The sequence below is a fragment of the Hyaena hyaena genome, unplaced genomic scaffold, assembly GCF_003009895.1.
Source record: "Hyaena hyaena isolate Hyena2069 unplaced genomic scaffold, ASM300989v1 scaffold_392, whole genome shotgun sequence".
NCBI lineage: Eukaryota > Metazoa > Chordata > Mammalia > Carnivora > Hyaenidae > Hyaena > Hyaena hyaena.
In genome coordinates, this window is record NW_024081017.1 from 318,803 (window position 1) to 331,275 (window position 12,473).

At 51.5% G+C, this 12,473-nt stretch overlaps 1 protein-coding gene across 2 annotated transcripts in view; it reads right to left on the reverse strand.

The window, feature by feature from the left end:
- Nucleotides 1-12,473, reverse strand: part of OLFM2 (olfactomedin 2) — a 60,488-nt gene that overhangs the window by 2,254 nt on the left and 45,761 nt on the right. For both annotated transcript variants that reach the window (XM_039250935.1, XM_039250934.1), the window contains exons 2-4: nucleotides 2,246-2,395; nucleotides 707-853; nucleotides 30-249 (exon numbers count right to left, since the gene is read on the reverse strand). In XM_039250935.1, the coding sequence (XP_039106866.1) occupies nucleotides 30-249; nucleotides 707-853; nucleotides 2,246-2,395 (517 nt within the window). The remainder of the gene's footprint in view (nucleotides 1-29; nucleotides 250-706; nucleotides 854-2,245; nucleotides 2,396-12,473) is intronic.

Sequence of the window (12,473 nt, forward strand, 5' to 3'; positions counted from 1 at the left end):
AGGGGTCAAAGTCAAGGGTCAAGGCATACCGAGCTTCTGAGCGCAGGCATGGAGCCGGGCCTCCAGGGCCATCACCCGCTGCTGCAGGTCCTCGTACCCATAGGCGCCCATCTCCTCCTGGATGGCGGCAAGGCTGCTGGAGAGATTCCTCACTTCTTCCCGCAGGCGCACGATGGTCCGCGTGTCTGCCTTGTACTGCTCCAGCACTGAACTCAGAGGCAGCAGCTCCGACATCCTGTCCTTCAGCTCCTGCTGGCCAACACGGAGCCCTCACGAATCCTAGCCCCTGACCTTTGACCCAGGCCTGACCTCAACTTTGACCCATAACTTCCCTCATCTTTTTTTTTTTTTGGTATTTATTTTGAGAGAGAGAGAGAAAGCATGTGCACAAGCAGGGGTGCCACAGAGAGAGAGGAAGAGAAAGAATCCCAAGAAGGCTCTGGGTCATCAGCACAGAGCCCGATGCAGGGCTCGAACTCCCAAAACATGAGATCACGACCTGAGCCGAAATCAAGAGTCGGACACTTAACCGACTGAGCCCCCCAGGCGCCCCTTCACCCCTTATCTTTGATGCACACCTGGCCCTTGACCTGACCCTAGATCCCAGCCAACCCGTGGCCCTCCCCAGACATGACTCCGCTCCCAGAAGTAATGGGTGCTGATCCAGTTCTTTCCTTGGCCCCTGACCTGACCCAGAAGGACCCACCTGGAAATTCTTGGCTGACAAGGACCCATCGGCCGCCCGGAGTCGTGCGTCCAGGCTTCGCATGAGGGTCTCCATGCTGCGCACATACTGGAGGTCACGGTACGTCCGCAGCTCAAGGACCTCCATGGACTGGGAGACGTTCTGGACCTGGGAGCGTGGGAGGGTGTTGGGGGGGCCAGACTCCTGCCCTCCCCACCCCCCTGAGATGCCACGGACGAGGCCTGATGGAGCCAGAGCCCAAACACCCAACCAGCCTTCTCCCCTGATCTTATGGGCAACCTCCCGATGACACGCCCAGGTAATCCGTGTGCTCCCACCTCGTCTGGCCACCACCACCTCCCACCTCTCTCCTCCACCTCCCCGGTCTCCCTGCTTGCACTCTGCCTACCCCCTCACCCCACCTCAGTCAATTCTTCAGTCAATTCTTCGCACAGCAGCCAGAGGGAGCTTCGCAAAAGGAATATGGGGTCACCCTCCCCTGCAGACCCTGCGAGCTGGTCCTCCCTCCTCACCTGCCTCCTCTTCATGTTCATCCACTGCGACCACCAGCCCCCTTTCCTCTCACAGACTCTAAGCTCCAGTCCGCTGCCTCCTTCAGGTGGGGTCTTCACAGGCAGACCCCGTGTCTAGCTTGTCCACGGCTAAATCACCAGTGCCCAGCACTGGCCTAAACCAGACGCTCAGCAAGTACTTTTCAGCTACATGAATGAGCTGGATTCCCTGGTCGTAGCCTCTCCCAACCCAGAATGAGGACCCCCAGGCTCCCACTTCTACCTGGCAAAGGTGAACTCAGAGATAATACCGGATGCGTGTTGAAACACACAGACTCTCCTGAACGCCTTGTTCACATGACGCTTGGGAGGTCTCAGAAACCCAACAGCCTGATACCCACGCTGGATGCCACAAAACGTTTTCATAGCCATTGTCAACGGTCAGGAGACACCACGTGGATGTCCCAAACTGGCGGGGAGAGCAGTTCTGGGGTTGTGCGCAGGGCCGGGATCCTGCAGAGTTAATGGCTGGAGACTCCTGTGCTGACCAGGGTCTCTTCTGTCCTCTACCAAACCCTCAGCTTCCTCATCTATAGGATGATTACGTGAGGTAGCTGGTCCCTTTGAACACTGACATCGGAGCTGACTGATGAGCAGTTCAGCTGGGTAGTATCAAGGGCCAGTGATCAGTCTGTAAAGGGCATCAGAGCCTCCTTGGGGATGTTTTGAATGGGGACTGTTTTATATCGACCATAATCAGAAGGGGGTGGAATGTTATATAAGCCCCTTGGGTTGGAGGAAGAGACCCCTCTCCAAGGGACACACAAGGCACTTTTTTAGCAGGTGAATCTGGTGACTCAGATGCTGCCTCCCCGCACAACGCTCAGCTTCTCCTCCAAAGAAGCATGGGTGAAAATGTCCACCTGGAGGGGAGCCAGGTTGTCCACCAGCTCAGAACAATCAGGAAGGCTGGATCTGGCGCCGGCTGACCGGGACGGGGGGCTGAGGGCAGGGTGGGACCTGAGAGACTTCCACCGTCTGTTCTTACCTTCTCCATCAGCTGCCTCAGCTCCCGGCTCCGGCCATCGCGGGAGCAGGTGCTCTGCGCAGGGATCACAGCCGTGCAGATGCATTTCCCGTCAGGGGCCTGGGCCGAGGTGTACAGCTGCCAGCCTTCCTCGGGGCTTTGGAAGAGGGTCTGCAAGGGAGTCAGGGGTCAGAGAGCAGGAACCCAATAGGGGTTCCCCCTGCCCACGCTAGGGGAGAAAGGGGACGCAGGGAAACGACAGATGCCCTGGAATGTGCTGGACCATGAGCTGAGTACCCGGTGTATGTGATCTCAGCCCTCCTCAAGGAAACCCATTTTCCAGATGATGAGACTGAGGTATGGTGGGGGAGAGTTCAGGAACATGGCAAGGAGCTGTGGGATTTGAACCTTCCATCAGACAGGAATTCGTTCTCGCACACGTATTCACATACACACAGCACTGTCTCCATTATGGCCACAGGGACACAGACACACCTGTACTGATCCCCAAACCTGGACCTCCCTCTCTGCTTTCCCAGCCCACTGTGACACACGGACTCTGGACATACCGTGGCCATCCCCACCCTCCACCCCTGCTCCTGAGAAGCCCAGATAAGGTAATGGCGAAAGGATGACAGAATCCTCACGGAGACTTCCAGGCTCTTGAATAGAAGGCATCACTCAGACTCCTCAATTAAACTTCAGGCCCGTTCACGATGCTCAGATAATTGAGGGATCAGTCATGGCTGTGTTTCCCGAGCCATGCTCCTTCAGAACACTGGCAATCTTTCCAGGCATGCTCAGTGATCAAACAAATTTGTGCACTGCTATGTGAAACATGTTCCTTTGGTGCAAGACTTATCAGAGGCTTTGAAACGCTAACGTGCCTCGGGGAACTCCAAAATTTTCTACACTTCTTAGAACATATCTAGTGAGTACCTATTCTATGCCTGGCATGGGGTCTGGGATCGGGCTACGAAGAGAGGGGTAAAGAAAACATATCTGGCCATGGTCCATGGATGGACGAGACAAGCATCAAGCATGAAAAGCCACTGATACTTCTGGAACTATTCGCTGCAGTAAATGCCCCGAAGAAAGTGTAGGGAATAGCAGGCGTTCTTCCCCAGGCTGGGGATTTCTGAGGAGGTACCTCAGAGAAGGGACATTCAAGTTGAAGTGCAGACAGGAGTCAGCTAAGGGAAAGTGAAAAAACAGGGGACACTTTTGACACCACAAATTCAAATCAATATCTGGAGGTATTTGAGCAACGTTGTTAGAAAAGTGATCACTGGATGGAACAAGGTGGCCCCCAGATCAGGCCCCCTCGGGCTTCCCCAGAACATAATGGACTTAGTCACAAGCCCCAATCTTTTTGTTTTTATCAGGGCAGTGTGCTCTCCCTTGTTCGGCAAATATTTGTTAAGCTCCTACTGTGTGTCAGGCTCTATTCTGAATATTGAAAACACAGCAGTAAACAAAACGCTCAAACACAAAAGCTCTTCCATTAGACAGAGCTTACCTTAGACAAAGACAGAACACAAACACAAAAGCTTTACAAACACAAAAGCTTACATTAGCTTTTTCCTCTGGGGGAGGTGGGAGCCACAGAGGGTCCTGAATCAGGAGGGATGTCACCTGACTCAGGTGCTCACAGGTGGGTGGGGGTGGGGGCGGGGACAGACTGGGGGCAAGGGCAGAAGACCAGGGCAGATGAGACAGTATAGGTCAAGGCGAACAAGGATGACTGGTAGCCAGAGGTGGGAAATGGAAGACTCTAGTCCTATCCTGAATGGGTTCCTACACACCCAGAAAGAGTCCTGATAAAACTCAAGCGGTTTACAGAGAAACAAAGCCCCACAATAATTGTTCATTTGGACAGCTGTTAACTGATCACAGAAGCTGTTCCCATGAGCCGTAGCAGAGATAAGCCAGACCGTGAGTTACGAGCAATCGTGCAGACACAGCTATTAGCCCACCTTTTTCTCTCCCACTCAGTAAAGTCTCTTTTTTAAAGCTTATTGTAAAGGGAGCGAGTGATATAATTGTACAGATGAGCCTGACTCCTTCACTAATTTATAAGAAGAATAAGCCATTCATAAACGCCAACTGAAATGATTGTAATTAGTCATTCTTGGTGCTTTATTTATCTACACCCTTTTTGAAGTTGGGGGATCTCCCTTTTTTAAAAGGGATTCATTTTTGAGAGAGAGAGCGTGAGCGCAAACAGGGGAGGGGCAGAGAGGGAGGGAGACAGAATCTGAAGCAGGCTCCAGGCTTTGAGCTGTCAGCACAGAGCCCAACGTGGGGCTCGAACTCATGGACCGCGGGATCATGACCTGAGCCGAAGTCGGACGCTTAACCACCCAAATGAGCCACCCAGGCGCCCCTAGGGGGGGATCCCCCTTTGTAACGGCCCACGCCTCCTCCATGGAGCAGTGAAGTCACCCCCCCTTCTTTGCGGGCAGGAATGACGCAAGTAGAGCCAACACTCGTGCCCCCCAGGCCTTAACTGCAGAGACACCAGAGTCCCCGCTGCCAAAGGCTTCCTCTGTAAGTCGCAGCCAGCTCTGCCTTTGCACTGGGCAGGCAGCAGAAGCCCCTCCCACCCAGTAGTCCCCAGCAAGGCCACACAGGAGTTAGTGACAGATACTAGTAGCCCTCTGGCCTCTCCCGGAGGAGAACCCCGCGATGCATGCTGCATACGGCGTTCCAGAACTGTGTTCAGGTGCCCCCGGGGCCACCCTGTTCCTTAGCTCACCCTGCGCGGGAGTCCTTCACTTCCTGGCTCACTTCCTCTACTGCTGCCTCCTGGTATCACCTCCCAGGGGGACACTTGACACTCAAATCCTCCCCTCGAGCTCTGCGGGGAGCCTGACCTAGGACCAGAAGAGCGGCCTGAGACAAGAAGGGTAGGTGGTCCAAGAATGCCCTCCCCTTGGCTCCAGGAGAATGTGGGACTAGCCTTGTCTCCTTTCGTGACCAATCCAGTTCTTTTTTTTTTTTTTTAAATATTTTTATTTATTTCTAGGGGAGAGAGAAAGAGACAGCGTGAGCAGGGGAGGGTCAGAGAGAGAGGGAGACACAGACTCTGAAACAGGCTCCAGGCTCTGAGCTGGCAGTCAGCACAGAGCCCGACGCGGGGCTCGAACCCACGAACCGCGAGATCATGACCTAAGCGAAAGTCGGACGCTTAACCGACTAAGCCACCCAGGTGCCCTCAATCCAGTTCTTTACAAGGAAACAAACAAAGAAAACAATAAACTAACAAGAAAAAAAAAAAGAAAAGGAAAGTATGAACCTGAGTCTAAGCACCCCCACCCATGCTCCCCTGGCTCTGATCCCCAAGCAATTTGGATGACACCCCCACCCCCACCCCGAAGAGTCTCATTTGTGCAGAGACAAAGCAGCGGTCAACATAATTAACATCTCCTTTCTACAATGCCTAGTGAGTCCTTTGAAGCAAACAAGGCATTTTCTCTCAACATATGAAATATTGAATTGTAAAAGAGAAGCAAGATTTAAGTGGCAAGGAGAGAAGGCCTCCACGGCTCTCCTAAAATAATTGTCTGCGCTGGACGCACCTCGCTCAAGCATTCTCTGCAGCAGTGTAATTAAATGCCTGGGGCTCCGCTGCCAAATCTCAGCACAGCAGAGATCCGGAGTTTCGCCTGGCGGGTTCAAGTTCAAATACACAGTCAAGTTCACTTCCCTGGGAACCACTGGAATGTCCTGGAAGGCTCACTGTTTGAAAGTCCAAATGCCAGCTCTCTCAGACTGGGTTTAGCTCGGAACCTCGGTCATGAACTCTCGGGGGGTGCAGTCATAGGGATAGAGAACGGCTACCCTGAGAAAAATGCTTACAAAGGCAGGTGTGGGGGCCCAGCAACCGTCCAGGTACGGAAGCCTCCGCTCATCAGGCGGCCTCACCTCCGATGTGGCAAATGTACCGGAGAAGCCAGCTGCTCTCCTGGCTGAGCTGCCAGTACTGAGTTTAATATTCCTGCTAATGGGCTCGAAGCGGGTAAGCTATGAGCTCAAGTAGCTGTTTCTCAAATTGTCTTTTTTGGCTGGGAGGTGTTTCAAATACTTTCGCCGAGGATGCCGCCCCAATTAGAGCCGCAGTTCCCCGGGGCAGGTCCAGGACGGACACGCAGGAGGAATTTCTCTCGCGGCCACACCCGGGAGCATCATGGTGCCTATGGCTTTACCACCCACATCTTGGTTCAAAAACAATTCCTGGTTCTTCCTGGGGCAGAGGGATTGCGTCCAGGACCCCGGGCCAGCCGTCCGTGGAGCACTGGCTACCAGGGTTTAGCCAACGGGAACAGAGCTAGGGGCTTCCTCTTAAGAAGACAAGGATATTATTGCATTTGAGGCCGGGTAATTTAATCAGAAGGCAGAAGTGGCTCGGGGCTTATGTATTTATTTGTACCCTGCCTTGTTCCAGAGAGGACTCCAACTGGCTTACAAGGGTGTGTAAACCACCACCCGGTAGCTCCAATTAGATAGGAGAGTAGGAATTAGATGTTTCTGGAGGGCAGTCTGCTAACCCAGAGCAAAAGCCTCAAGGTGTCTGCTTGTGTATCTAACCCAGCCAGTCCGAGTCTAAGGACTTGTGGACAAGCACATGATTGCTGCAAGGATGCTCATTAAAGTGCTGTTGAAAATTGGACGCCTGGAATGTTCCCCCTGCAGCCCTTTGACAGCAGGGGGCTTGATTTCAAAACGTCAGGTGTATGCACCGGAGGGAATACTATGCAGCCGTGACAATAGGAGATGAGTGCGGACTTTTATTGGGATCTTCAGATGGATCCTATCTTCTAAGTTTCCTACAGTGAACACATATTCGTCTTGGAAAGATTTTTCAATCCTCTCCCCTCCCCCCCTTTTTTTTTTCTTGCAAGGGAGACGAGGAAGAAAGAGAAAAGTGGGGACATAGACGGAGCCAGAAATTAGGCTAAGAAAAACTCATCCCTTTAAAACCCGAACAGCCAGCATATGGTCAGGCCATAAATTTGGCTCCAAGTTTCTTAGCAGCCAGCTCGAAAAGGGAAAGCTGGTCATTTATGCGGCTCCCAGTGTCCTGAAACAAAAGCACACCAGATGCTTAGGAGCGGGCTTAACTATTTTCGGTACCAAGAACAGGCAAGGATCTCTCCCACGAGCCTCCCAAAAAGGAGTCCCTGTGATGGCACCAGCATCTTTCCAGACAAGATTCTTACACTGGGCGGTTGGGGGGGTGGGGGGTGGGGGGGAGGGGGAATGGGCAAAATAGGTGAAGGGGAATTAGGAGGCACAAGCCTGTAGTTTTAAAATAAATAAGTCACAGGGATGAAAAGCACAGCATAGGGAAGGTAGTCGATATATTGTAACAACGTTGTACGGGGACAGATGGGGGCTACACTTCTGGGGTGAGCATTGCATAATGTATAGAATTATCCAATCACTTTGTTGTACACCTGAAACTAATATACCATGTATATTTTCCCAGTTAAAAGAAAAAAAACACAGCTTATAACAGGGGCGCCTGGCTGGCTCAGTCTGTGGAGCATGCAACTTTTGATCTCGGGGTTGTGAGTTCAAGCCCCATGTTGGGTGTAGCGATTACTTAATATAAAATCTTGAAAAAAAAAAAAACTTATCCAGAAACAACTCATTTTCTTTGGCTGTTTCTTACTCGTACTCAGATGATAGAGTAGAGCCGGGTGGTCAACAGCAGAGTCAGGGGGTCAGGCTGCCCGGGATTTATGTCCTGACTTGGCCACTCCCTTGTTATCTGGCCCGGGCAAGTCATTTAATCTCCCTGTTAAATGCACAGCCTCTGTTTCCTCATCTGGAAAATGGACACGGTAGTTGTCCCTGCCTCATAGGGTTGGTGGGAAGCTTGAATGAATTAATGGTGTATGTGTGAGCAATTATAACAGTCAGCATGTAGTAAGTGCTATCAGCATGTAGTAAGTGCCATGTGTTTGCATTTATTCTTATTACCCTTGCACTGGCTGGACCCTCTGCCATGAATACTCTTGCCTCATCTCACAGCCGGACTAACTCCTCCTGTCCATGGGGCTCTTGCCTAGATGTCTCTTCCAAAAGTAGTCTCACTGTCCTTGCCCCATGTCACCCACCTCTCAAGGCACCCTGTGCTGGCTTTCCCTAATACTTCCACTTCTTACTCTATGTCAAGCATCGTTCTAAGTACTACACAGTCTGGCAGGCACTGTTATTCTCTGCCTTTGATAAGGGGAAGAAACGGGGACAGAGGGTGCAGATCTCTTCCCCAGAGCTTCACAGTCTCCTGTGCAGTCCTGGGCTTCGAACGCAGCCCACCTGGCTCCACAGTCTACACCTCCACGTCGCATCTTGCCAGTCCTCCTTCAAGGCGTGAGCACCATGGCCAGTAAGACCTCAAGGGTGTGACCACTGGCCCAAAACCTGCCTCTGAACCGGCAGGGTGCTGGGGAATTCTGTTTGCTGTGCTCGTCAACTGCATCGTCCGGGCCTGGCACGCTGAGTGTTTGTTGAATGCGGGACAGTGGTTGGCCAGTGGGACAGAAAGCAAACTTCTTGATAGATTCACCTTGCGTTCCCCCTTCTGCACCAGACTAGCTTCTCTCCGTCTATCCCTGGGAGGGATCAGGGATCTTGTGATGTCAGGCTGAAGAGCAGCACCAGGCAGGCTCTGGAGCGGGCATGGCTTTTCCCTGACTGCTGGGATGGCAGAAGGGCCATGATGAATAATCAGGGACATGCCTGTTGGCCACGTCTGAGCCATGACAGGGGCTACGTCCCTTTGGAGGGCTTGAGATAACAGCAGACTGCTCCTGTCAGATCCCGAGGTATTGGGCAAGTGGCCCCCTGAGTGATAAGCACGACAGATGTTAAAGACATTATCAGCTCATCCGTGCCAACTGGGTCTCCGCAACCCAAGCAGCTGGGGCTTTGCCAGTGCCAGCCTGTGACTGGGGGTGACTGTGAGCTCATTCGTTCGTTCGTTCGTTCATTCATTCATTCACTCACTCACTCACTCACTCACTCTCAATGCTGTTAACCCATCTTGCGCTGAGAGGCTCTCCAAGCTGGCAGCACACCACAACCTCTTACACTCTGACGGCCCCGAAGCCTTGAGAGGAGACCCCCCAGCACCCTGGAGGCTCAGCAAAGATAGTAGTTACATTCCAGGATGTCTTAAGCCATCATAGCGCCAGTGTGGACCAATAATCAATGACACAGACTTTCTTGGGAAACACGGGAAGAGACACAGCTCTCTTGGTTCAACTGACCTCCCCCACTCAAGTTCAAGGAAGGCTTGGGTTGTGCTAGTATATATACACTCAGCCCCTTCCCTCCGAGGATGGCCCAGACTATGTCGGAACCCCCATGAATCACTATAGACAGCCCTAAAAGTGGGACTTATGGACAGAGGTTTGCGTCAAGGCTACAAGTTCTCATACAAAAGCCATGCCAGTTATCAGAGAAGCTTGTCTTGAGAAAGTGTTAAGTCCCTTCCACCCTGCCCCCAACACTCAATTAAGAACACCTTAATTGAGGAGGGCTTTCTGGGAGGGAACAAACTCTCTCCCTAGGCTGCTGAGTTTCACAGGCCTCCTTTCAGATCCTCAATGACTCCTGAGCTCTTTATCACCCCAGGCCCTTTGAACTTGCTGCTCACCACACAGTTGTCCATGTGAGCCATGATGAGAGCTTCCCCCTGGGTAGATTTAATAAGGGACAGACGAGTCAGAGCTCACAGGATTTGCTGAGGGTGGAAGGAAAGTGGGAGAGCTGAGCAATAGGGTGCGTGGATGGGGGTGTCATTTACTGAGATGGAGAAGGCTGGAGAAGGGGCCCTGTGGCGGGGGGAGGGGCAGATGGGGGGATGGAAATCAAGAGTCTGGTCTGAGATGTGCATTTGGATGCTGCCTGTAGAGAGAGGAGATTGAGCACCCTTACTGAGGTTTCATATTTTATTTAACACTTGTGCCCTTTGCTACGGGCTGAACGTCTCTCTGTCTCCCCGAATTTCATATGTTGAAACCTAACCCCCAATGTGATGGTATTTGAAGGTGAGCCCTGTGGGAGGGAGATCAGTGCCCTGAAAAGAGACCCCAGAGAGTTCCCTCATCCCTCCTGCCTCGTGAAGACACAGCGAGAAGAAGCTGTCTATGAGCCAGGAACCTGGCTCTCATCAGACACCGAATCCGCCAGCACCTTGATGGACTTCCCAGCCTCCAGAACTGGGAGAAGTAATTGTTGGTTGCTTCAGCGCCTCCACCTATACTACTTGTGTTATACAGCCCGGACAGACTAAGACATTCATCTAAGCTGCTTTACAAAAATGAAGTCTTCATAGCCCCCCTCACGCAATGAGGTAGGTACTAACACCAGCTCCATTTTACAGATGGAACAACTAAGGCACAGAGAGGAAAGTCAGTTATCCAAACTCATAGGGCTGCTAAGCATCCAAGCTGGGATTTGGACGCTGGCCTGTCAGACTCTCAAATCCTTGCTCTTAGCCACTATGCTCAGGGAAGAAGTCTCTCCCTCCATAGAAGCTTGGCCTCAAGACTTATACCTCTGATCCACTCTCCCCAGAGAAGCCAGAGCTGGCTTTCGACAGGGCCCCTCCACATTGAACCCTGCACAGTACCAGGTGCCCTCTGTATAAAGCCCGTCACTAGTCCTGCCCTGTCAAGCCTGGCTGAATTCTCAGCCTTGCCTGGTTTTTTGTGAGTTCCTAAGCAGATCACTTGGCCTCTGTTAGTTTGTAAAATGGAAATCAAAACTGTCTTCTGACCCTGTGCGCACACACACACTCTTAAGCATAACCTGCTTGCTGGCTGTCCCTGCTCTGCATGGTTGGGAACTATATTTCCCAACCTGCCTTGCAACTCTGGCTTCCAGGAAGATGCAGCCAATGAAAGGCATTCATGGATGATCTGAGGGAGGCACCAAGGGATAAGCAGGGGTATTCTTCCCCTTGCTGTCTCCTGTGTTATAGCCCTCGGTACATCTCCTCTGTGGCTTAAGCTTCCTCGAATAGTTCTACTCCTAAGCTCTGTTTGTACCATCTTTTCTATTCAACCCCAAGTCCTGGGGGATAGAGGCTCTCTGCTGCTGTTAATCTCTGGGTTTCATCTCCATCCCTTGTTTAGTTTTGTATCTCTTGCATCATCTTTGTAAACAATTCCCCATATTAAAATCCCTAAAATCTCTCAAAGAGTGGTTTCTTTAATCAGACCCTGAAGAGAATAATAGCTGCTCAGTAAATACATGTAATACATGTTAACACATGTCATACAGTTAATACATGCTAATACAGGCAGCTTAGAGCTTTACAACACAGGCTGCTTCAGTCCAAATTCTGATCTGTTCCTTCCTGTGTGACTTGGGGCAAGGAGCTTAACCCGTCTGTGCCTGCCTTAACCTCTCTGCCAGGCTTCACACAGTTGTCGTCAGGATGAGGAGTTAGTACATGTCAAGAGTCAACCACAGTGCTTGGCACATAGTGTGCCCCATTGGTAGGACCTTTTATATCAACTTACAGAACCAGCAACATTCTAGAATAGTTCCATGTCCCCTGCTGGCTTTTTTTTTTTTTTTAATGTTTTTTATTTATTTCTGAGAGAGAGAGAGAGAGAGACAGCGTGAACAGGGGAGGGTCAGAGAGAGACGGAGATACAGAATCTGAAACAGGCTCCAGGCTCCGAACTAGCTGTCAGCACAGAGCCCAACGCGGGGCTCGAACCCACAAACCGTGAGATCATGACCTGAGCCGAAGTCGGACGCTTATCCGACTGAGACACCTGGGCGCCCCCCTGCTGGCTTATTTTTAATAATTCTTTACATTTTGGAATAATTTTAGATTTACAGAAAAGTTATGAGGATGGGACAGAGAGCTCCCATATGCCCGCCACCCAATTTCTCCCACTGCTAACATCTTACATACCCACAGTGCACCTGTCACAACGAGGAAAACAACACTGGTGTATCACGACAATTAAACTCCAGGCTTTATTGGATTCCTCCAGTTTTTCCACTCATGTCCTTCTTCTGGTCCAGAGTCCCACGCTGCATTTAGTTATCACATCTCCTTCATCTCCTCAGTTCTGTGATAGTTTCTCAGTCCTTCCTTGTTCCCCAGGACCTTGGCAGTTTTGAGGACTAGTGGTCAAGGACTTTGCACACGCCCTTGTGCTTTGAAGCGCAGAAACCGGGTCCTAATTTCTCCCTGTGGTTTCCTGGCGCACAG